A 23,804-nucleotide genomic window follows, 5' to 3' on the forward strand; every position below is an offset into this window, starting at 1 on the left:
CCATATGTTTTATACCTCTCCCACCGCCCCCTTCCCACGCCCCCCCCTCAAAGCCCTCGCCCTCTCTCAGATCTCTCGATGTCTCCATGTCTCTCGGTCCCTGCTCTCAAATGTTGTGTTTGTGTCCTTCCCCCTCTCTCCCCATCTTGTCTACCGCTCCCTATGTTATATGTTTTATGTGTCGGTTTGTCTTTCTGTGTGATTAATGTTCGCTCTTTCACGAGCCTCGACCTTGTATACAAAAAAAAAAAAAAAAAAAAAAAAAAAACATGGAAGAAGTTTCGGGAACTGAGTGGCGTGTTGACGAGGAGGGGAGTGTCATTGAAGCTGAAGGGAAAGGTGTATGCTGCATCTGTGAGAAGTGTTATGATTTATGGGAGCGAGACATGGGTAATGAACGTAGAGCAGCAACGAAGGCTGGAAAGGGTGGAAATGCGAATGGTTCGGTGGATGTGTGGAGTATCGTTGAGAGAGAGGAATACAAATGATGAATTGCGAAAGATGATGGGAATAGAGCCTGTGATTGATGCTGTGAAGAGGAACAGGTTGAGATGGTTTGGTCATGTGTTGAGGAAGGATGAAAGTGACTGGTTGAGAAGAGTGATGGAAATGAATGTGGAAGGAAGTAGAGGACGGGGAATACCGAGAAAGACTTGGCTAAAGATGGTCGAAGAAGAAATGCGGGCAAGGAGGTTAACAAGGGGAGATGCAGAAAATAGGGCAAAATGGAAAACATTGTGATGGGGACCGCAAGGCTAACCCCCGCTCTTGCAGGGAAAATGGCCTTTTAAAATGCCTGTTGTTGTTGTTGTTGTTGTTGTTGTATTCAGTGAGTTTTACTAACAAGATCCTCAATTGTCCAACAAAAGCTACCCCCTCGCACTCTTTCTCCCCTCCCCACTCCCCTCAAAATATTCAGAATGCAGAACGATGTGCACAACCACACAGGTATGTGCACACACTGATGTGCATGTGAAGAGATGGTGGCCCATACTCTAGTATTCGGATTTAAATTCCACCATCTCTAGTATACACCTCTACATTTAAATTCTAGTATTACACCACTTTAAATTCGGATTTGGACAATATTTCTCAGTGGGGCAAATGTAATCAGGTTAAGTTTAATGCTTCGAAAACTCAATTTCTCCCCATCTCTCTCACTAAAACTCCTCTCAACTCTTCAATCTCCTTTGCAAGCTCCACAATTACACCATGCGATTCAATAAACCTACTAGGTATTACCCCAACATCATATTTATCCTGGAATCCACACTTTACACAAATAGCTAAGTTTGCCTCAAAGAAACTGAGAGTCCTGTTCAGATGTTGAAGATTCTTCTCCTCTCAACAATTTCTTCAACTATATAAAGGATTGATTCGTCCTTGTACAGAGTACTGCTCTCACACCTGAGGAGGTTGTAGCTCCACATACTTACTGGACAGAACTGAATCCAAAGTAATTCGATTTATCAACTCCCCCAATCTGACCTCAAAACTCGAACCGCTCAAATTACATCGCAAAGTTGGCTCTGTTTCTCTTTTCTACAGATATTACTTCAGTTTCTGCTCCCAAGAACTTGCTGCTTGTGTATCTCCACCATTAGCGAGACCACGGAATACTCGACAAGCCACGACATCACATGATTATTGTGTGGCCGTTGGCAACACAAGGGTGGGCTGTTATGATGTTTGTTTCTTTCCCTCCACTGCCAAACTATGGAGCTCTTTACCTTCCCATGTATTTCCAAACGCTTACAACGTTCCCATTTTCAAAAAGCAGAAATTTACTTTCTCAAAAAACCAAACTATTCTCTCTTTCTTCACATTTCTACCAATGCAGTTCTTTTATCTAAGGCCTGGCCTCGATGTTACTTGTTATATAGTCCGTGACTGGAGCCTTCAACATAAAAAAAGGATGTGTGTATAATGAAGGGTTACCACAGTTCAAACTAGAATGTAACCTCCGCCAGGCTGAACAGTTTATGTTTTGTATCCCACTGATAGCCCAGATCTGGATCCGGACCTGAACCAAAATCAAATCAGCTTGTTCTGGTCACCTATCCAACTCATCCACTAAATTTTGTCATAATCCATGCACAACTCTTTGAAATATGGTGCTATATATAATTGTTGGCCCAGTCTCTCAATGGTGAAGAATCACTGAGAAAATAAAAAATTCTCATATCCAGATCGAAAACCGGGTCTTCACCAAAATCTAATCAATTTGACCTTGTCACACACTCAACCTGTCCACCAAATTTAACTATTGTCATCACGTGCACAGGGATACATCATTGTGGGCAGCACAAGACTCCATCCCGCAGGTGGATTATAAAGGTCAGGAAGGAGGGTTGGTTGAGAAGAGGCAAGGGGTGGGAGGAGGAACCTGGCAACACCAGGTGCCCCTGCTCTACTCCCCTCCCCCTCCTTTCTCCCTCCATACCCTCAATCTCTCCACCCAACCACTCCTCCTGTCAACCCCCCCTTCTCTCTCCCCTCCCCTCTATCTCCCTCCAGACCCCAACTGACTCCCCCTCTTTCTCTCCCCCACCCCTCTCTGTCTCTCTCTCCCACCTCTCTCTCTCCCACCTCTCTCTTCCACCTCTCTCTCTCCCATCTCTCTCTCCCATCTCCCCCACCCCTCCCTTTCTCTCTCCCCCACCCCTCTCTCTCCCTCATCCGTCTCCCCCACCCCTCTCTCTCTCCCTCTTCCCCCCTCCCTCTCCCCCCTTCTCTCCCCCCCACACCTCTCTCTCCCTCTCCCTCTCCCCTCTCGCCCCACTCTCTCTCTCTCTCCCTCATCTCCCCCCCCCCCCTCCCACCCCCTCTCTCAATACTCCTGTCAGCGAAGTGATCCACATTGCCCGGAAACACCGGGTGCCTATGCTAGTTATGTGTTTGCATATTGAAAAATAAAAACACATTGGTGTGTCTTGGACAATTGTGAGCATCTTGTGTGCAAAACGTTCTTCATGCCTCGTATACATTAGGCCGAAAAAAATATATTGCTGGTCTCTGGTCAGACCAAAGTTCCAGAATTGATGCGGCGACGCGGTTTATTTTTTTTATTTTTTGAAAAGCATGGATTGCACATATAGAGGTGTTTTTTGTGTCCTCATGCCTTGCGGTCCTCCTCATCTGCCGTGGCACCGTCCAGAGAGAAATTAAAGACAGCCAATGGGACTTGTAGGCCTTTTTTGTAAATAATGAACACAAGCTTAAGTTATTTTAAAATGTATTTATTCTGAAAATCATTAAGTTCTTCAAGCATTTTATAGACTGCCATTTCGTTCTCGAGATCGCCTCGCCGTACCGTTAAACATTCCAATGCGTCGATCGCGTCAACACTGCGCATGCGCAAGTGGTCTAACAGGCCAATGGTCTCCCACGATATCTTCTCCCAGTCCACCAGATTATCACAGACACTTCCAACTTCTTTCCTGGAAGTCCTGGCAGTGTCCATATGTTTTATACCTCTCATTCCCCCCCTTCCCATGCTTCCCCCCCAAAGCCCTCTCCCTCCCACAGATCTCTCGATGTCTCCATGTCTCTCGGTCCCTGCTCTCAAATATTGTGTTTGTGCCCTTCCCCCTCTCTCCCCATCTTGTCTACCGCTCCCGATGTTATTTGTTTTGTGTGTCTGTTTGTCTTTCTGTGTGATTAATGTTCGCTCTTTCACGAGCCTCGATGTTGTATACAAAAAAAAAAAAAAAAAAAAAAAAAACTTCATGACAAACGAGATAGGATCCAGGCCTAACTAACGAGACCACCCGCAGCTCTTTAGGCCTTCTGGTTGCTTCACACGAACCCGACAAAGAACGTCTTCGTTTCAATAAATGACAATATCCAGCCGATTGGATTCATGACGTCACGGCACACAACACTACTCATATCTTTGGAACGGCTGGTTGGATTTGGAGAAACTAAACGGAGCTTTGTAGGGGAGAACCGTGCGCGAATTTCGATATCAATGGCGACCCTCACAGACGCGTATTTCCCGAGATAGCGCGCCGGCCCGGCAACAACAGGCGCGCGCTGTTGTCGGTACCGTTGGAAATTTGAAAAAAAAGAATTGTTGACGCGCCGGGTCAAAATCGATGCGCGCTGACCAGACCGGAAATATATTTTTCTCGGCCTTATGGTCACACACTGCTGTCTGCCAAACAGCATTATTAAAAATATTAACCAGAACATGCCATGCATTTCAAGAAATGAAGTGTCAGTTCCTCTTTGGAGAGCATACATTGTGTTTTGCTGGTTGACTATGTTCCACCACTTGGCACCAGCAGAAAATTCTCATTAAAAAAGACGGTACTTAAACACAACGAGCCAATGTATGAAGAAAAAAAAAGCAACAACAACATTGGCAAAAGAAAAGCTGGCCATCCCCGACACATTTGGACTCTCATGAAGGGCAGCTGTTTGATACTTCTCCAAGCAAAGTGCAGTCGATGTAACATTGGTGAAACTCGCAATGTGTCAAAATATTTCAGTTTATAAATGCTATTAGAGAAGGTGACAAAAACTTTAGGTTACAAAGAAAAAAAGAAAATTGCACCCGTGTCCAAAAATAATGATTTTTAACATTAAATAGGCAAAGCCTAAAAACGAACAAACCTATTAAAATTACCATTCGTACCATTTAGAATTACCCTTTAGAACCCATCAGAATTACCCTTTAGAATTAAACACGGTGGGTTAGAAGGTTCTTCTTCTTCATTTTTGACAGAAGTCATATCCAAATATAAGAGGCTTCACCACTTAAACGCACCAAATCAAAGTTATTTTCGTTTGGTGTTTTCTAAGCGGCTTTACCCACCCACAAGGAGTCGATAAACGAATACAATGGGTTGATGTGGTGTTGATGTGATGCAGGCAAGATGGGCCAAATGACCTCCTCTAGTGTTAATGTTCCTTTTGGTTTCAGCAGCCTTGGCCTTTAGGCCGAGTTGTGCTCTTGGGAAATCCAACATGAATTAATAATTTCTGGACAAAGTGACTACATTTAGAGCATAAGACAAGAAAGGGAATGTGCACATGATGGAGACTAAATGTCAAACATTTATCCCATATTACAATTACTATAAACAGAATCAGAACTGTAATAAACTCGTGTTCTAAGCAGACATTCACCACACTGATTGCAATTGAGAATTAATCCACAGAGGAGATATAAGAACAAATAAAGATGCTGATAATAATAGATGTGCACCAGAGTAAAGTCAGGTAAAATAATTACAGTGACAGATGGACGGTAATTAATAAAGTTGCTCGAAGACTTGTTACCAACGTACCAGACAACAACATTGGGTCTGTGACCACGTCTTTCCGTACTTGATCTGCTTCACCAGTTAGGGAGCTTTCATCCAATTTCAGATCGTTCGACTGGATCAGCACACCATCAGCTGGCAGCAGGTCACCTGGATAGATGAGCAATATCCCAGCCATGGCTTTTAACATCATTCCATTAATGCTCACCCAGCCATAGTTAACCTATGGCCATCAACCCAATGAGCCAACTTATAAGTCTGAGCACAGATGTCTCCACCACCCCATTCTTCTTCCCTTCTAGCCTCTTTTCCTCAGGTTTTCCATGCAATTCATGAAGTCTTAATTGGTACAGGGAAGTAACAAGAATGCTGTTGACCAATTAAATTCACTTTGTCTTTGTTTGCTTGTTCACTACTGTATTCCTGATGTTCTTTTACAAGCTTTGACTTTGTTCTAATAGTAATTAAACAAACAAAAACCCCATAGAACTAGAAAACACCCGGTAGAGCGCACACCTCCACCAGGCTGAGCTTACATTTTTTAAATCCCAATGATAGGTCAGATCTGGATTCGGATCTGAACCAAAATGTAATTGGCTTGTTCTTGTCACCTACCCAACTCATCCACCAAGTTTTGTCATAAGTCTTCCACAACTTTTTCAGATGTCCTGTGATATATCGGTTGTTTTTGCCATCTATCAATGGTGAAGAATCACTTAAAAAAAGTTAGCGGATCCAGATCCGCATTCGAATCGCCACCAAAATCGAATCGATTCGGTCTTGTCACACACCCAACCTGTCCACCCAGGGTTTGTCCATATCCGTCCACAACGTTTTGAGATATTAAGCTATATATAGTTTTGGCACTATCTCTCAATGGTGAAGAATCACTTTTTAAAATTCTAGTATCCGAATCTGGATCTGGATCTTCACCAAAATAATTTAATCATTTCGTCCTTGTCACCAGGGTTCCGCTTCCGGTCCCTCGAGCGACGGGGCTTGCTTTGATCTCTCCACGGCATCAAAGTTTGAGTGCTTTCCCGTTCGTTTCTTTGTCAAATTTCCGCTGCGTATTTTGTTGTGTATGTGTTATTGTGTGTTTCTATTTGGTTTTGGTTTTGTAGTTGTTGCAAATTTGTGTGTAATTAGTCGTTTCTTTGTCCGCGCCTCATGCGGCCTGGTGTCTCGTGCGGCCTCCTCGTCTCGACTTGTGCCCCGCCCCCTATATTCTCGTTTGTTCTTTCACCTCTGCTCCTGCTTTCTCAAATCCACGTTCTCACTTAGAGACTTTTCCCAGATTGTTTTCATGGTTTTGTTTAAATATTTATTTAAATATGTTTAAACCGCAGCGGTGATCTCTCCCCCCCCCCCCCCCTAGGATTTCCATGTTTTAAACGTTTCCCAGTGTGTACCCTGGATAAGAATAGGTACGCCGTATCCCTGCGTGTCGTAGGAGGCGACTAAGAGGGTTGGCGTCAGGAAGGGCATCCGGCAATAAAAAAAAACATTGCCTCAAAAAGAGAACCATGACAATTACAACTACATGTGGGCAAGGTACAGCCCGAAGTGGAGATCGGTTTCTGAGGTTTGGGACATGGAATGTAGGGACAATGACAGGGAGATCAGGAGAAGTGGTGGAAGTATTGGTCAGAAGAAGAGTGGACATATGTTGTGTGCAAGAGACGAGATGGAAGGGAAGTGGTGTGAGAATGGTGAAGGGTAGGCAGGGACAGAAATACAAGTTTGTGTGGCAAGGGTGCCCGGAGTGCGTGAATGGTGTTGGTGTCCTGTTTTCTGAGGAGTTTTTAGACAGTGTGGTTAGTGTGACTAGAGTGAGTGATAGGTTGATGATGGTGAAAATGATGATTGGAAAGCTCTTGGTGAACGTCATCTCGGGATATGCTCCGCAGGTTGGTCGGAGCGATGAAGAGAAGGACAAGTTCTGGTGTGCGATAGAGAAGCTGATGGAAAACGTGAAAGATGAGGAAGTTGTTGTGGTAGGAGGAGACCTAAATGGACATGTGGGAAGGAGTATGGATGGTTTTGACGGAGTTCATGGGGGTTACGGATATGGTGTGAGAAATGGAGAAGGTGAAAGGATTTTGGAGTTTGCTGATGGAGCTGATTTGTTGATTTGTAATACTCAGTTCCAGAAAGAGGATAATAAGCTTGTTACATACACGTCAGGTGGGTCGACGACAACCGTTGACTACCTGATGGTGCGTAGGCGAGATAGGGGGCACCTTCGAGACACAAAGGTGATCCCGGGGGAGGAGGCTGTTTCACAGCACCACTTGGTTGTCTGCGACGTAAGGGTGAAAGGTGCGAGGAGAGCTCGGCGGGTGAAGTACCAACCGAGAATGAAGGTGTGGAGGTTGAAAGACGTGACAGTAAGGGAGGCATTAAAAGAGAGGCTGAGTAGGGTCGAGGATGATGTGGTTGAGCTTGAAAGTGGTTGGATGTCAATGAAAGCTAGTCTGTTGGGAGCCGTTGGTGAGGTATGTGGATGGACAAAAGGACCACCGAGGCACTCGGAAACATGGTGGTGGGATGATGAAGTTGGAAAGAGGATTGACGAGAAGAGGAAGAAGTTCAAGGAGTGGCAGAAGGCGAAGGGTACGGGAGCAGAAACAGCAGAGCATGAAAGTTATGAGGCAGCCAGGAAGGCTGCAAAGAAAGAGGTAGCAAAGGCGCAGGAGGCATGTAGGAAAATGTTCAGAGAAGGCTTGGATTTGGAAGAGGGTCAGAAAGCAGTATTCAGGATTGCAAAGCAGATAGCGAAAGAGAGGTGTGATGTGATGGGGGTGAGCTGCTTGAAGGATGAAGTGGGACAAATCGTTGTCGACCCAGATGGAATTAAAGGAAGATGGAAAAGATATATGGAAATGCTGTTGAATACAGAGAATGAATGGGATGGCAACATAGAGAGTAACCCAGTTTTAGGACCGGCAGAGAAGATAACTGAGAAGGAAGTTGAGGAAGCGATAAAAGCAATGAAGGGTAGAAAAGCGGGAGGGCCGACGGGAGTTGTGGGAGATATTCTGAAGGCAGCAGGAAGTTGGGGTGTGAAGAGAATGACAGAGATCTGTAATCTGGTGGTGAAAGAAGGCCGCATTCCAGTGGTTTGGGAACTGAGTACCCTCGTCCCTCTATACAAGGGGAATGGTGACCCTCTGGAGTGTGGCTCGTACCGAGCGATAAAGTTATTGGAGCATGGAATGAAGGTATTGGAAAGGGTGTTGGAGAGGACGATAAGGAAGAAAGTGAAGATCGACGAAATGCAGTTTGGATTTATGCCAGTAAGAGGAACGACAGACACGCTTTTCATTGTGAGGCAGTTGCAGGAGAAGTACATGGAGAAGAGGAAGAAGTTGTTTCTTGGGTTTGTTGATCTGGAGAAAGCATTCGATCGGGTTCCACGCAAAGTATTGACATGGGCATTGAGGAAGTTAGGAGTGGAGGAATGGTTGATCAGAGTGGTGATGGCAATGTACAAAAGAGCGCGCACAGCTGTAAGGACGAAGGACGGGAACAGTGGCGAGTTTGAGGTGAAGGTGGGAGTGCATCAGGGGTCGGTACTCAGTCCACTACTATTTGTAGCTGTGATGGAGGTGCTGGCTCAGAACGTAAAGGAGGGTTTACCGTGGGAGTTGTTGTATGCAGATGATCTGGTGTTGATTGCGGAAAGTATGGATGGAATGAAGGAAAAGATGAACACGTGGAAGGAATGTATGGAGACAAAAGGTCTGAAGGTGAATATCGGAAAGACAAAGGTGATGGCAAGTGGTAAAGCATGTGGTGAGGTGGAAAGAACTGGGAAGTGGCCCTGTGCTGTGTGTAGGAAGGGTGTCGGAGTGAACTCCATTCAGTGTACAATGTGCGCTGAGTGGGTTCATCAAAAATGTAGTGGTCTGAGAGGGTCATTAACCAGTGTGGCAGCTACATTCAAATGTAAGGTGTGCACAGAGGGAGCTGCAGATGGAGGAAATGTTGAGTTGGATCTTGGAGACGGCGTGAAGCTGGAAGGTGTGAAAACATTTTGCTACCTCGGAGACATGCTGAATGGAGAAGGTGGATCAGACTCGGCAACGGTTGCTCGAGTGAGATGTGCATGGAAGAAGTTTCGGGAATTGAGTGGCGTGCTGATGATGAGGGGAGTGTCGTTGAAGCTGAAGGGAAAGGTGTATGCTGCATGTGTGAGAAGTGTTGTGATTTATGGGAGCGAGACATGGGTAATGAACGTAGAGCAGCAACGAAGGTTGGAAAGGGTGGAAATGCGAATGGTTCGACGGATGTGCGGAGTATCGTTGAGAGAGAGGAAGACAAATGATGAATTGCGAAAGATGATGGGAATAGAGCCTGTGATTGATGCTGTGAAGAGGAACAGGTTGAGATGGTTTGGTCATGTGTTGAGGAAGGATGAAAGTGACTAGTTGAGAAGAGTGATGGAAATGAATGTAGAAGGAAGTAGAAGATGGGGAAGACCGAGAAAGACTTGGCTAAAGATGGTGGAAGAAGAAATGTGGGCAAGGGGGTTAACAAGGAGAGATGCAGAAAATAGGGCAAAATGGAGAAGATTGTCATGGGGACCGCAAGGCTAACCCCCGCTCTAGCAGGGAAAATGGCCTTTAAAATGCATGTTGTTGTTGTGTTGTTGTTGTCCTTGTCATATACTCAACCTCTACATCAAATTTTGTCCGAATCCATCCACAACTTTTTGAGATATCTTCTTCACAAACAGACAAACCGACAGACAGGGGTGAAAACATAACCTCCATCCAGAAGGTAACTACCACTGCTTCATCCAAATCTGTAACGTTTTGAAAAAGTAAATAATTAATTAATTAATCAACAAATTAAATAACCCGGATCTGAACCAAAATGAAATCGGCTTGTTCTTGTCACCTACCCAACTCATCCACCAAGTTTTGTCATAAGTCTTCCACCACTTTTTCAGATGTCCTGTGATATATCGGTTTTTTTGCCATATCTATGAATGGTGAAGAATCACTTAAAATTATTATCGGATCCAGATCCCGATTCGAATCGTCACCAAAATCGCATCAATTCGGTCTCGTCACACACCCAACCTGTCCACCAAGTTTTGTCCAAATCCGTCCACAACTTTTTGAGATATCAAGCTATATATAGTTTTTGGCCATATCTCTCAATGGTGAAGAATCACTTTTAATAATTCTAGTATCTGGATCCAGATCTGGATCTTCACCAAAATAATTTAATCATTTCGTCCATGTCATATACTCAACCTCTTCACCAAATGTTGTCTGAATACATCCACAACTTTTTGAGATATCTTGTTCACAGCCAAACAAACAAACAAACCGACAGACAGGGGTGAAAACATAACCTCCATCCAGGAGACAACTACCACTGCTTCATCCAAATCTGCTAATTTTTGAAAATTAATTAATTACTTAATCAAAAATTTAAATAATCCTGATCTGAACCAAAATCTAATTGGCTTGTTGTTGTCACCAACCCAATCATCCACCAAGTTTTGTCATAAGTCTTCCACAACTTTTTCAGATGTCCTGTGATATATCGGTTGTTTTTGCCATCTATCAATGGTGAAGAATCACTTAAAAAAAGTTAGCGGATCCAGATCCGCATTCGAATCGCCACCAAAATCGAATCGATTCGGTCTTGTCACACACCCAACCTGTCCACCCAGGGTTTGTCCATATCCGTCCACAACGTTTTGAGATATTAAGCTATATATAGTTTTGGCACTATCTCTCAATGGTGAAGAATCACTTTTTAAAATTCTAGTATCCGAATCTGGATCTGGATCTTCACCAAAATAATTTAATCATTTCGTCCTTGTCACCAGGGTTCCGCTTCCGGTCCCTCGAGCGACGGGGCTTGCTTTGATCTCTCCACGGCATCAAAGTTTGAGTGCTTTCCCGTTCGTTTCTTTGTCAAATTTCCGCTGCGTATTTTGTTGTGTATGTGTTATTGTGTGTTTCTATTTGGTTTTGGTTTTGTAGTTGTTGCAAATTTGTGTGTAATTAGTCGTTTCTTTGTCCGCGCCTCATGCGGCCTGGTGTCTCGTGCGGCCTCCTCGTCTCGACTTGTGCCCCGCCCCCTATATTCTCGTTTGTTCTTTCACCTCTGCTCCTGCTTTCTCAAATCCACGTTCTCACTTAGAGACTTTTCCCAGATTGTTTTCATGGTTTTGTTTAAATATTTATTTAAATATGTTTAAACCGCAGCGGTGATCTCTCCCCCCCCCCCCCCCCCCCCTAGGATTTCCATGTTTTAAACGTTTCCCAGTGTGTACCCTGGATAAGAATAGGTACGCCGTATCCCTGCGTGTCGTAGGAGGCGACTAAGAGGGTTGGCGTCAGGAAGGGCATCCGGCAATAAAAAAAAACATTGCCTCAAAAAGAGAACCATGACAATTACAACTACATGTGGGCAAGGTACAGCCCGAAGTGGAGATCGGTTTCTGAGGTTTGGGACATGGAATGTAGGGACAATGACAGGGAGATCAGGAGAAGTGGTGGAAGTATTGGTCAGAAGAAGAGTGGACATATGTTGTGTGCAAGAGACGAGATGGAAGGGAAGTGGTGTGAGAATGGTGAAGGGTAGGCAGGGACAGAAATACAAGTTTGTGTGGCAAGGGTGCCCGGAGTGCGTGAATGGTGTTGGTGTCCTGTTTTCTGAGGAGTTTTTAGACAGTGTGGTTAGTGTGACTAGAGTGAGTGATAGGTTGATGATGGTGAAAATGATGATTGGAAAGCTCTTGGTGAACGTCATCTCGGGATATGCTCCGCAGGTTGGTCGGAGCGATGAAGAGAAGGACAAGTTCTGGTGTGCGATAGAGAAGCTGATGGAAAACGTGAAAGATGAGGAAGTTGTTGTGGTAGGAGGAGACCTAAATGGACATGTGGGAAGGAGTATGGATGGTTTTGACGGAGTTCATGGGGGTTACGGATATGGTGTGAGAAATGGAGAAGGTGAAAGGATTTTGGAGTTTGCTGATGGAGCTGATTTGTTGATTTGTAATACTCAGTTCCAGAAAGAGGATAATAAGCTTGTTACATACACGTCAGGTGGGTCGACGACAACCGTTGACTACCTGATGGTGCGTAGGCGAGATAGGGGGCACCTTCGAGACACAAAGGTGATCCCGGGGGAGGAGGCTGTTTCACAGCACCACTTGGTTGTCTGCGACGTAAGGGTGAAAGGTGCGAGGAGAGCTCGGCGGGTGAAGTACCAACCGAGAATGAAGGTGTGGAGGTTGAAAGACGTGACAGTAAGGGAGGCATTAAAAGAGAGGCTGAGTAGGGTCGAGGATGATGTGGTTGAGCTTGAAAGTGGTTGGATGTCAATGAAAGCTAGTCTGTTGGGAGCCGTTGGTGAGGTATGTGGATGGACAAAAGGACCACCGAGGCACTCGGAAACATGGTGGTGGGATGATGAAGTTGGAAAGAGGATTGACGAGAAGAGGAAGAAGTTCAAGGAGTGGCAGAAGGCGAAGGGTACGGGAGCAGAAACAGCAGAGCATGAAAGTTATGAGGCAGCCAGGAAGGCTGCAAAGAAAGAGGTAGCAAAGGCGCAGGAGGCATGTAGGAAAATGTTCAGAGAAGGCTTGGATTTGGAAGAGGGTCAGAAAGCAGTATTCAGGATTGCGAAGCAGATAGCGAAAGAGAGGTGTGATGTGATGGGGGTGAGCTGCTTGAAGGATGAAGTGGGACAAATCGTTGTCGACCCAGATGGAATTAAAGGAAGATGGAAAAGATATATGGAAATGCTGTTGAACACAGAGAATGAATGGGATGGCAACATAGAGAGTAACCCAGTTTTAGGACCGGCAGAGAAGATAACTGAGAAGGAAGTTGAGGAAGCGATAAAAGCAATGAAGGGTAGAAAAGCGGGAGGGCCGACGGGAGTTGTGGGAGATATTCTGAAGGCAGCAGGAAGTTGGGGTGTGAAGAGAATGACAGAGATCTGTAATCTGGTGGTGAAAGAAGGCCGCATTCCAGTGGTTTGGGAACTGAGTACCCTCGTCCCTCTATACAAGGGGAATGGTGACCCTCTGGAGTGTGGCTCGTACCGAGCGATAAAGTTATTGGAGCATGGAATGAAGGTATTGGAAAGGGTGTTGGAGAGGACGATAAGGAAGAAAGTGAAGATCGACGAAATGCAGTTTGGATTTATGCCAGTAAGAGGAACGACAGACACGCTTTTCATTGTGAGGCAGTTGCAGGAGAAGTACATGGAGAAGAGGAAGAAGTTGTTTCTTGGGTTTGTTGATCTGGAGAAAGCATTCGATCGGGTTCCACGCAAAGTATTGACATGGGCATTGAGGAAGTTAGGAGTGGAGGAATGGTTGATCAGAGTGGTGATGGCAATGTACAAAAGAGCGCGCACAGCTGTAAGGACGAAGGACGGGAACAGTGGCGAGTTTGAGGTGAAGGTGGGAGTGCATCAGGGGTCGGTACTCAGTCCACTACTATTTGTAGCTGTGATGGAGGTGCTGGCTCAGAACGTAAAGGAGGGTTTACCGTGGGAGTTGTTGTATGCAGATGATCTGGTGTTGATTGCGGAAAGTATGGATGGAATGAAGGAAAAGATGAACACGTGGAAGGAATGTATGGAGACAAAAGGTCTGAAGGTGAATATCGGAAAGACAAAGGTGATGGCAAGTGGTAAAGCATGTGGTGAGGTGGAAAGAACTGGGAAGTGGCCCTGTGCTGTGTGTAGGAAGGGTGTCGGAGTGAACTCCATTCAGTGTACAATGTGCGCTGAGTGGGTTCATCAAAAATGTAGTGGTCTGAGAGGGTCATTAACCAGTGTGGCAGCTACATTCAAATGTAAGGTGTGCACAGAGGGAGCTGCAGATGGAGGAAATGTTGAGTTGGATCTTGGAGACGGCGTGAAGCTGGAAGGTGTGAAAACATTTTGCTACCTCGGAGACATGCTGAATGGAGAAGGTGGATCAGACTCGGCAACGGTTGCTCGAGTGAGATGTGCATGGAAGAAGTTTCGGGAATTGAGTGGCGTGCTGATGATGAGGGGAGTGTCGTTGAAGCTGAAGGGAAAGGTGTATGCTGCATGTGTGAGAAGTGTTGTGATTTATGGGAGCGAGACATGGGTAATGAACGTAGAGCAGCAACGAAGGTTGGAAAGGGTGGAAATGCGAATGGTTCGACGGATGTGCGGAGTATCGTTGAGAGAGAGGAAGACAAATGATGAATTGCGAAAGATGATGGGAATAGAGCCTGTGATTGATGCTGTGAAGAGGAACAGGTTGAGATGGTTTGGTCATGTGTTGAGGAAGGATGAAAGTGACTAGTTGAGAAGAGTGATGGAAATGAATGTAGAAGGAAGTAGAAGATGGGGAAGACCGAGAAAGACTTGGCTAAAGATGGTGGAAGAAGAAATGTGGGCAAGGGGGTTAACAAGGAGAGATGCAGAAAATAGGGCAAAATGGAGAAGATTGTCATGGGGACCGCAAGGCTAACCCCCGCTCTAGCAGGGAAAATGGCCTTTAAAATGCATGTTGTTGTTGTGTTGTTGTTGTCCTTGTCATATACTCAACCTCTACATCAAATTTTGTCCGAATCCATCCACAACTTTTTGAGATATCTTCTTCACAAACAGACAAACCGACAGACAGGGGTGAAAACATAACCTCCATCCAGAAGGTAACTACCACTGCTTCATCCAAATCTGTAACGTTTTGAAAAAGTAAATAATTAATTAATTAATCAACAAATTAAATAACCCGGATCTGAACCAAAATGAAATCGGCTTGTTCTTGTCACCTACCCAACTCATCCACCAAGTTTTGTCATAAGTCTTCCACCACTTTTTCAGATGTCCTGTGATATATCGGTTTTTTTGCCATATCTATGAATGGTGAAGAATCACTTAAAATTATTATCGGATCCAGATCCCGATTCGAATCGTCACCAAAATCGCATCAATTCGGTCTCGTCACACACCCAACCTGTCCACCAAGTTTTGTCCAAATCCGTCCACAACTTTTTGAGATATCAAGCTATATATAGTTTTTGGCCATATCTCTCAATGGTGAAGAATCACTTTTAATAATTCTCGTATCTGGATCCAGATCTGGATCTTCACCAAAATAATTTAATCATTTCGTCCATGTCATATACTCAACCTCTTCACCAAATTTTGTCTGAATACATCCACAACTTTTTGAGATATCTTGTTCACAGCCAAACAAACAAACAAACCGACAGACAGGGGTGAAAACATAACCTCCATCCAGGAGACAACTACCACTGCTTCATCCAAATCTGCTAATTTTTGAAAATTAATTAATTACTTAATCAAAAATTTAAATAATCCTGATCTGAACCAAAATCTAATTGGCTTGTTGTTGTCACCAACCCAATCATCCACCAAGTTTTGTCATAACTCATCCACAACTTTTGAGATATCATGGTATATGCCGTTATTGCCACTTCTCTCAATGCTGAAGAATCAATTGAATAGAAGAACCACCTTTGGAAGCCATTTTTCACCGCAGAGTAGAGGTTAGCCTTTTTGGGCCTAGGTCCCCTTTTTAAAGAAATGTTTAATGGCCGGATGCCCTTCCTGCCACCAACCCTATTAGTCACCTCTTGCAACACACAGGGAATTACCAGTGAACTGGTAATCAATTTGCCAACCTCGGAAGGATGACAGGCTGAGTCAACCCCCCTGGCATTAATTGAGCGACCAAACCCAGGATCCTAGGATCCCAAGCCGGCACCCTAACCGCTAAGCCAACACCAGGCTTCTGAATAATGAATTGAATATTTAAAAAAATTAATGTTGTATCTGGATCTGGATCTTCATCAAAATCTAATCAATCAGTCCTTGTCACGCGCCCAACCTGTCCACCGAATTTCGGCCGAATCCGTCCACAACCTTTTGAGATATCCTGCTCACAGACAAACAAGCAGACAGAAAAACCGAGACAAACAGACAGGGGGGAAAACATAACCTCTTTCAACTTTCTGTTGTGGAGATGAAAACAAACTTACCATACTTCACTTGAGCCACATCTCCCACAACCAGTTCACCAACTGGAACCTGCGGAAGGAAGAATATAAATGGTGATCGGCAGGTAAAAGTTATTCATATTATGTCATATTCGAGAATGCCAGGTCGGTTAAGTTTATGATAATTAGCAATTTGTCCGTAAAATTTGCCTTCAATCCAAAACCTCTACACAAGAGAAACGAATCATGACGAGTGATATACAAATCAAGAAACACATTCTCACTCAGGATTTCAAAAATTAATCCAAAAAATATAAACTAACGTTCTACATTAACCTACCAGTTCTTCCAGAGTTTGCACAGATGATTATTCAGTGCACAACCTAATAATTCTTCAGACATTACCTGCACTACGTTGCCATCCCGCACCACCGCAAACTTCTGTTCACTTTCAATGCGGTTCTGCAGGCCACGGAACTGGCGCTCTTTGCTCCAATCATTAAATGCTGTTACAAGCACCACCACGACCACGGACAGAAGAATGGCGACACCCTCGATCCATCCTGCCTCCGCCTCACCCTCATTTTCCAACTCATCCTCTGATCCGGTGCATGAAGCTGTGGAGATAGGAGACAAATATTTTCACCATGATCACAAGCAACGAAACTGCAAGACTGAAATCATACAACCACATCATGCAGTGAATTCTGGCCAATCTTGGGTAGAGAGGAAGTTTGTCAAAAGTACATGTGAACACTCGTCAATCTTCTTATTCCTTAACGGCCACAATTGTTGTTTTTTTTGTTGTATACAGAATCGAGGCTCGTGCAAGAGCTAACACATTGAACATGAAAACATGCACAGACACATAAAACATGCAATGAAGGGAGCGGGAGACAAGAGGGGGAGAGAGGGAAGCACAAAAGCACAACAGTAGGGAACAGGGATGTCGGGAAATATGTGGAAGGGGGAGGGCTGGAGGAGGAGGGAGAGGTACACAGTACAAAGCAAATGAACACTTCTACGAATTTCAGGAAAGAAGTTGGGGATTTAAAGCGGCGGATTTGGAGTGTTTTAACGGGGGTAGAAAAGATCAAGGTTTTGGATGGTGGTGAAAAACTGTTTTAAAGACCTGGAGGGAGGAGTGGGATTGAAGAGTGTGGGAATTTGTTCCAGAGGCGGGAGAAAAGAGGAATGAAGGAGTGAAGGTGAGCAGAGAGTGGTCGTTTACACGATCTTGTAGGATTGGCCGGGGGAAGCTTGGTCCAGGTCTTTCACGAACCAGTTGACCAGACATTCGACTGAGGTTAATACAGAAATTTGGCAATGGTGCCAGCGAGAGCTTGCCAAGTCTTCACAAACGTTACTGTGGGATCTTTAACGTCCACAAACTAAAACTAACAACAGCCGACGGGGTTTAGCATCCATCCGAGGCACACACATTGATGAGTCACCCTCCCTGTGAAACACCAGAATGACAATTTATAGCTGGGCCGAGATTAGAAACGAGGCTTTGGAAAGACAGCTTAGAGGTGAATGTGTGTACCTCTATGCCACCCTGACATCCCGTTAACATTTGTCAATACAATTGAGAAATCAAGATCTCTGATTAGCTCACACACTGTTACTCAACATTCACCACAAAAATACTTTTCCGCTTTTGAGAAGCCAAGAGGTAAAAAAAAAAATAGCCCAATGGGGGACTAGCAGTTAATGGCGCACTGTTTCAGAGAAGATTTTAAACTAAATTACTTGAATTTGAGATGAAACCACCCTTTTCAGCCTCTTATAGGGGGCAGATCCGGATTCGGAGCACGACACCATGAGACCTTAATGTTCTGATGCATGGTATCAAATTTGGTCCATAATTGTTCAAGTAGTGATGGAGAAGATGTTTTAGTCAAAATGGAGGATTCGGGGAGGGGGTTAGTGGCCCCCTTTCTGAGGGAGATACGACTAAGATGAGAACAAATTAAGGTCAGGGCATGGTCCCGATGCCTGGTGGCGAGTTTGGTCTGGATCTGTATGGCGGTTTCCAAGAAGAAGATTTTTTTTCAATGAAGTACCAATATTTGGGGCAAACCCCCACTTCTATCCCCTCTATAGGGGGCACATGCAGATGGGGAGCACAACCCCATGGGACCTTGCTGTCCTGATGCATCGTACCAAATTTAGTCCATATTTGGTAGTTTGTGAGACGTTGTTCGAGTCAAATGTTGACGGACGGATGGACGGACGGACGTACGTACGTACGTATGTATGTATGTATGTATGTATGTATGTACGTACGTACGTACAGTCAGACACCGGGACCAACTCTATGAGGTTATTTCGGAGAAATTCGAAACAACCTAAAAATCGAGTGCACCCTATGATTATTAAATTATTTCCATTTTAGTGTTAAACAAGGTGCATACATTATTATCCGCACACTTTTTGAAAAAAAACGCGGCTCCATCTCGCTATTGTAAACGGCTCCGTATCTCTTCCAAAACAGTTGTGCAGAAATTCACCAAAACTTTGTAGTTATGATCATCACATTTCAATAAGGTGCAAGAGCAGTATCATTTTGGCCCCACCCCCTGGGACGGGGTCAAAATGTCGAATACCCAAAAATGCAATTATGGGCAATTTTTTAAAATTGTATATTAAATTAAATTTTGCAACAAAAAACTGCTAAGTGAAATGAGACATAATAAATAATCTAGTATGTGTATTCAGATTACCAACAGACACAATTTTGAGATGAAACAAACTTCAGCCCCAACCGCATAAAAAAAAAATATATATATATACAGACTTGGCATTTAATATGGAATAATTTTTTTTTCTTGACTTGGGTTTACTTTCTGAACTCAGTATATCAATCTGGTAGGTTTCTTTTACACTTTGGTGATTTATTTGTTAAAAGAACCATGTCACTGATTGTCTGTCGCAGAAAGAAGTCAACAACTGGATTATATCACAGGTGGCGTGGCAAAATGTACGGACAGGTGCATTTGATGATTGGCTTCACAGTCGGGTATACAGGGTTGTTGCGTTCTGTATTAGTGGAAAACAACTGCTGCACGTCTACAAAAGTTATTGCCGCTTCCTCTGGAGATGGTCCGTCAACTCGACAATGCTGTTTGTCATGGAGTGGTGGCTTTACGAAATTACGGCATGAAACAGCGTGCTATTGCTCGGCAGTATGGCATCACTCCAGGTCAGGTGTCAAAGATCCTGAAACGAAATGCTCAGAGGGGTGTCCCTACTCCAATACCGAGGCCAGGACGTCCCCGCAGAACCACAAGGAGGGATGATCGCCAGCTGCACCGGTTAGTCCGCAATGGCCGTACCAAGTCAGCTAATCGGCTTAGGGCTGAGTGGCAGCAACTGACAAATGTGCCTGTATCCAGAAGGCTAGTCAACCAATGACTGGTTCAAGCAGGCTATCGTGCCAGGCGTCCCCTGAGAAAGCCACGCCTGACCAGACAACACCGCCAGTGCCAATTGCAGTGGGCCAGAGAGCACCGTCAATGGCAGGCAGGACACTGGAATCACGTGATCTTCAGTGACGAGTCTAGATTTCTGGTCTATCGTCAAGATGGCCGCGTCCGAGTGCGCAGACAAGTGCATGAAGCCTACAACAAAGATTGTATAGTGCCAAGAGTCCAACTGGAGGAGGTGGGGTGACCGTTTGGGCTGCTTTTCATGCAGGGGGCAAAACTGACCTGGTTGTTCTGAATGGAAACCTGAACCAGTTCAAGTACAGGGCCATTCTGGAAGAAACATTGCTTCCATTTGCTCGTGCAGCCTTTCGAGGAAACTTTGTCTTCCAAGATGACAATGCACGGCCTCATCGTGCTCGCATGATCCAACACTTTCTTGCTGACCGTGGTGTGGAGCATATGGAGTGGCCTGCCATGTCCCCGGATATGAAACCGATCGAGAACTTGTGGGCAGAATTAACGCGTAAAATCGACCACTTGGACCAGCAGCCGACCTGTGTGCATGAATTGCAGCAGACTATTGTCACTGCATGGCAAGCGATTCCTGTCCAAACCTTGGCAAATCTCGTGAACCGCATGCCTCGACGTGTACGTGCTCTCCTGAATCCCCGTGGGGGTTACATGAAGTACTGAACCGTAATTTTGCTGTCCGTAATCCCAGTCATAATTAAACTTTTGTTTTTGTTGAAAAATTTTTTGGCTAATGTGCAAAATAAAGAGATACTTCTGGAAAACATACAGAAGTTTAACACAGTACTGTCCATGAATTGAGTTCGATATCAGTTTACATCACTTTCAAGGATCAATTTATTTGTTTCGAAATGTCAAATGTGGTTTTTGTTTCTTTTAAAGGTCACATTAACAAAATCTAGAATAATTTCAACATAATTCCAATGAACTTTTGGTTCTAAGAATCTTGAAAAGTAAGTTCACCCCTACAAAAAAAATATTCCATATTAAATGCCAAGTCTGTATATATATATATATATATAGTTACGGTTTTTAGAACCTTCACTTTGTAAATTTAGTAGTAAATTTCCTGTGTACATTTCCCCTTAATTGGCTGTTAATTGAAATAAGTGCACCTTAGCTAGTCCATCGCACACACGTAGGCCACCATAGAACCTCTCTATAGTTATTTCTTTATTATGTGTATCAGTTAAGGCTGTGTCTCCACTAGTTGACCTTGCGCTGCACCAAATGAAATAAGATAGAGCCCCATTGCCAACTCCATTGCCTCCATTGCCAACTGCATTGCCTCCATTGCCAACTGCATTAGCAACTGCATTCACCCTCCATTGCACGTGTGCTCCAACTCGGAGAAGAAGGGCGTTGCCCGCCCATCGTCATCAGGAGGAGGAGTCAGCCAGCCCCGATCGACCAACCAAGAATGAGTGGGTTTGGCTTGAGGGGGCGGAGAAAGAAACATCGAGCAGGTTCGAGGGCGGGGTAATAAAACCCGTTGCATCAGCCCCCACCTAGAGATGCGTAAGAGAGAGATGAGCAAAGGAGCACGCACTAAGAGATACGTGGAGGGAGGTGCTTGGAAGTGGAGAGATTCTGCGGAGAGGTGAGCTTGCGGTTCTGCTGAGAGAGATGCTGTTTCAACAGCCCCAGCAACGTGAAGCCCTGACGCGCTGCGGCACGCAAAACCCGCTGTGTGAACCAGATTGCGGGGGAGTCGGCGGCCGTTCGCCTCCAGCCTGCCGTTCTGCCCGGACCTGAACCTTCCTCTCCTTCCAGCCATTCGTTCCTGCCTTCATTCCCCATTCGTGTGAGTCTGCCCGTCGTCTGTCCTTTGTGTTGTCTGGGATTTAAGTTAAGCCTGTATAAGTAAGAATTGCCCTGTGTATCTGCTTCTTCCTCTTCCCTGTAAATTACTTCGTTCTTCTTTTCTTCTTTGGGTTTGTGTAAATAATAAATAAATACCTGTTCCTCCATTCTTTGATTTCTTCTTTCTCATCCGATCGTTTTAGAGATTTCCCCATTGAGTTCCTGTGGTGCAATTTTGGCCAAAGCTCCGCAATCGGGTTAGTCTTTGTTAAATGGCTCGAACTCCGGGTTGCTAAAAACCGCTCGGCAACTAGTCTATCTAAAACCGTGGTTCGAGCGGGAGTCTCTTCCCTGCTTCACGGTCAGGAGTGGCACTCAGGTCCTTGGGACTTTTCATTGACCAATTACCCTGGCTGCTCCCGACCGAAAGGAGCGTTGGGATTTCCAGGACTCACGTCGGTCAGTAACAGAAAAGGGGCTAACCCCCCCTTGGTAAGGGGAAAAGGCCGACGACTGAGATCCGTAACTGTAACAATATATATATATATATATATATATACATATATATATATATATATATATATACATATATATATATATATACATATATATATATATATATATATATACATATATATATACATATATATACATATATATATATATATATACATACATATATATATATATATATATATATATATATATACATACATATATATATATATATATACATACATATATATATATATATACATATATATATACATATATATATACATACATATATATATATATATACATATATATATACATATATATACATATATATATATACATACATTTCGCCTCCTCACCCTTGGCCGCGTGCTCGCTTTGCCTTCGCTCCTGCTGGCATGGCTCTGCGGTACTCTGCCGCAAGGCTTCTCCTGCTTAAAACCCGCTCCACCCCATCATGCATCTCTGCAATCAGATCGAATGGACTCCTGCGTCGACCCAGGTACATTCACCGTGGCTCCGGTCGTAAGTTTGTTTATTTACAATCAGGTCACTCCATCCCCATCCTCTGGTCGGCTCAGCGCACTCCCACTCATCGTCCCAACACACCTGGTCACAACAACGCACAAAATCGCACCTCCTGTCTGCGAACCCTGGCCAAATCACCTGGATTCATACCCGCCGTACAAAACAACATCAAGCTCACCCTGTTCAATACCCGGTCCCTCAACAACAAATGCCTCATCCTGAACGACTACATCCTGGAAAATAAACTGGACTTTCTCTGTCTCACTGAGACCTGGCAACAACCACTGGACTACTACACGCTCAACCTCACCACACCCAATGGATATTCTTACATCAATAAACCACGCTCGGAGGGCCGAGGTGGTGGAATTGCCGTTATTCACCGACAAGACATCAAGACCAACCTCATCTCCATCTCATCTGCTCCATCACTCTCTGGTCACACACAGTCAGTCATGGCTGTTGTCTACCGCCCTCCCAAACCACACCCATCATTCCTGTCTGACTTCTCCTACTTTCTGACCCAGCTATGTTCCCTCTCCCCCTCAATCCTCCTCCTTGGTGATTTCAATATCCACATGGACTCCACTGACTCCACGCTAACCACTGACTTCACTGATTTACTCACCTGCTTTAACCTCACTCAACATGTCAACTTTCCTACCCATAACCGTGGTCACATTTTGGACCTTGTCTGCTCTACTGGACTAATTTTGCACCATCTCTCTGGCTCCGACCTCACTCTCTCTGACCACCTAGCCATCACTCTGACCATCAACATCCCCACCCCAGCACCAAGGCATTATCGCACTATCAACTTCCGTAAGCTAAACGCTTTTTCACCTGCCTCATTCTCATCGACCCTCTCTGAAAAAATGTCCACTTCTCCCTTCGTTGACCTCCACACCCCTTCTGACCTCACTGACTACTACAACCACACTCTCTCTTCCTGCCTTGACCAAATTGCGCCTATAAAAACCAAAACAGTTTCTTTCACCCATTCTGCTCCCTGGTTTACCCCTGAGCTCCGCCTAATGAAAACTCGTGCTCGCCAACTTGAAAGACTCCGCAATAAAACAGGTCTCACAGTTCACTCCCAGGCCTACAAGGACCACATACAACACTATAAAGATGCCCTCTCCCGCGCCCGCTCCGCCTACTACTCTCAAATTATCCACTCTGGCTCCGGAAACCCAAAAGCACTCTTCTCTACAATAAACAAACTCCTCAGCCCCCTGAACACCACCACCCAGTCATTC

At 44.7% G+C, this 23,804-nt stretch overlaps 1 protein-coding gene across 2 annotated transcripts in view; it reads right to left on the reverse strand.

Moving 5' to 3' along the window:
• LOC137424589 (plasma membrane calcium-transporting ATPase 2) overlaps window positions 1–23,804 on the reverse strand; it is a 361,066-nt gene that overhangs the window by 117,290 nt on the left and 219,972 nt on the right. For both annotated transcript variants that reach the window (XM_068112185.2, XM_068112187.2), the window contains exons 4-6: window positions 16,661–16,872; window positions 16,298–16,346; window positions 5,295–5,420 (exon numbers count right to left, since the gene is read on the reverse strand). In XM_068112185.2, coding sequence (XP_067968286.2) covers window positions 5,295–5,420; window positions 16,298–16,346; window positions 16,661–16,872 — 387 coding nt within the window. The remainder of the gene's footprint in view (window positions 1–5,294; window positions 5,421–16,297; window positions 16,347–16,660; window positions 16,873–23,804) is intronic.

This window comes from Myxine glutinosa, chromosome 4 (genome assembly GCF_964187855.1).
Source record: "Myxine glutinosa chromosome 4, kmMyxGlut1.1, whole genome shotgun sequence".
Classification (NCBI taxonomy): Eukaryota; Metazoa; Chordata; class Myxini; order Myxiniformes; family Myxinidae; genus Myxine; species Myxine glutinosa.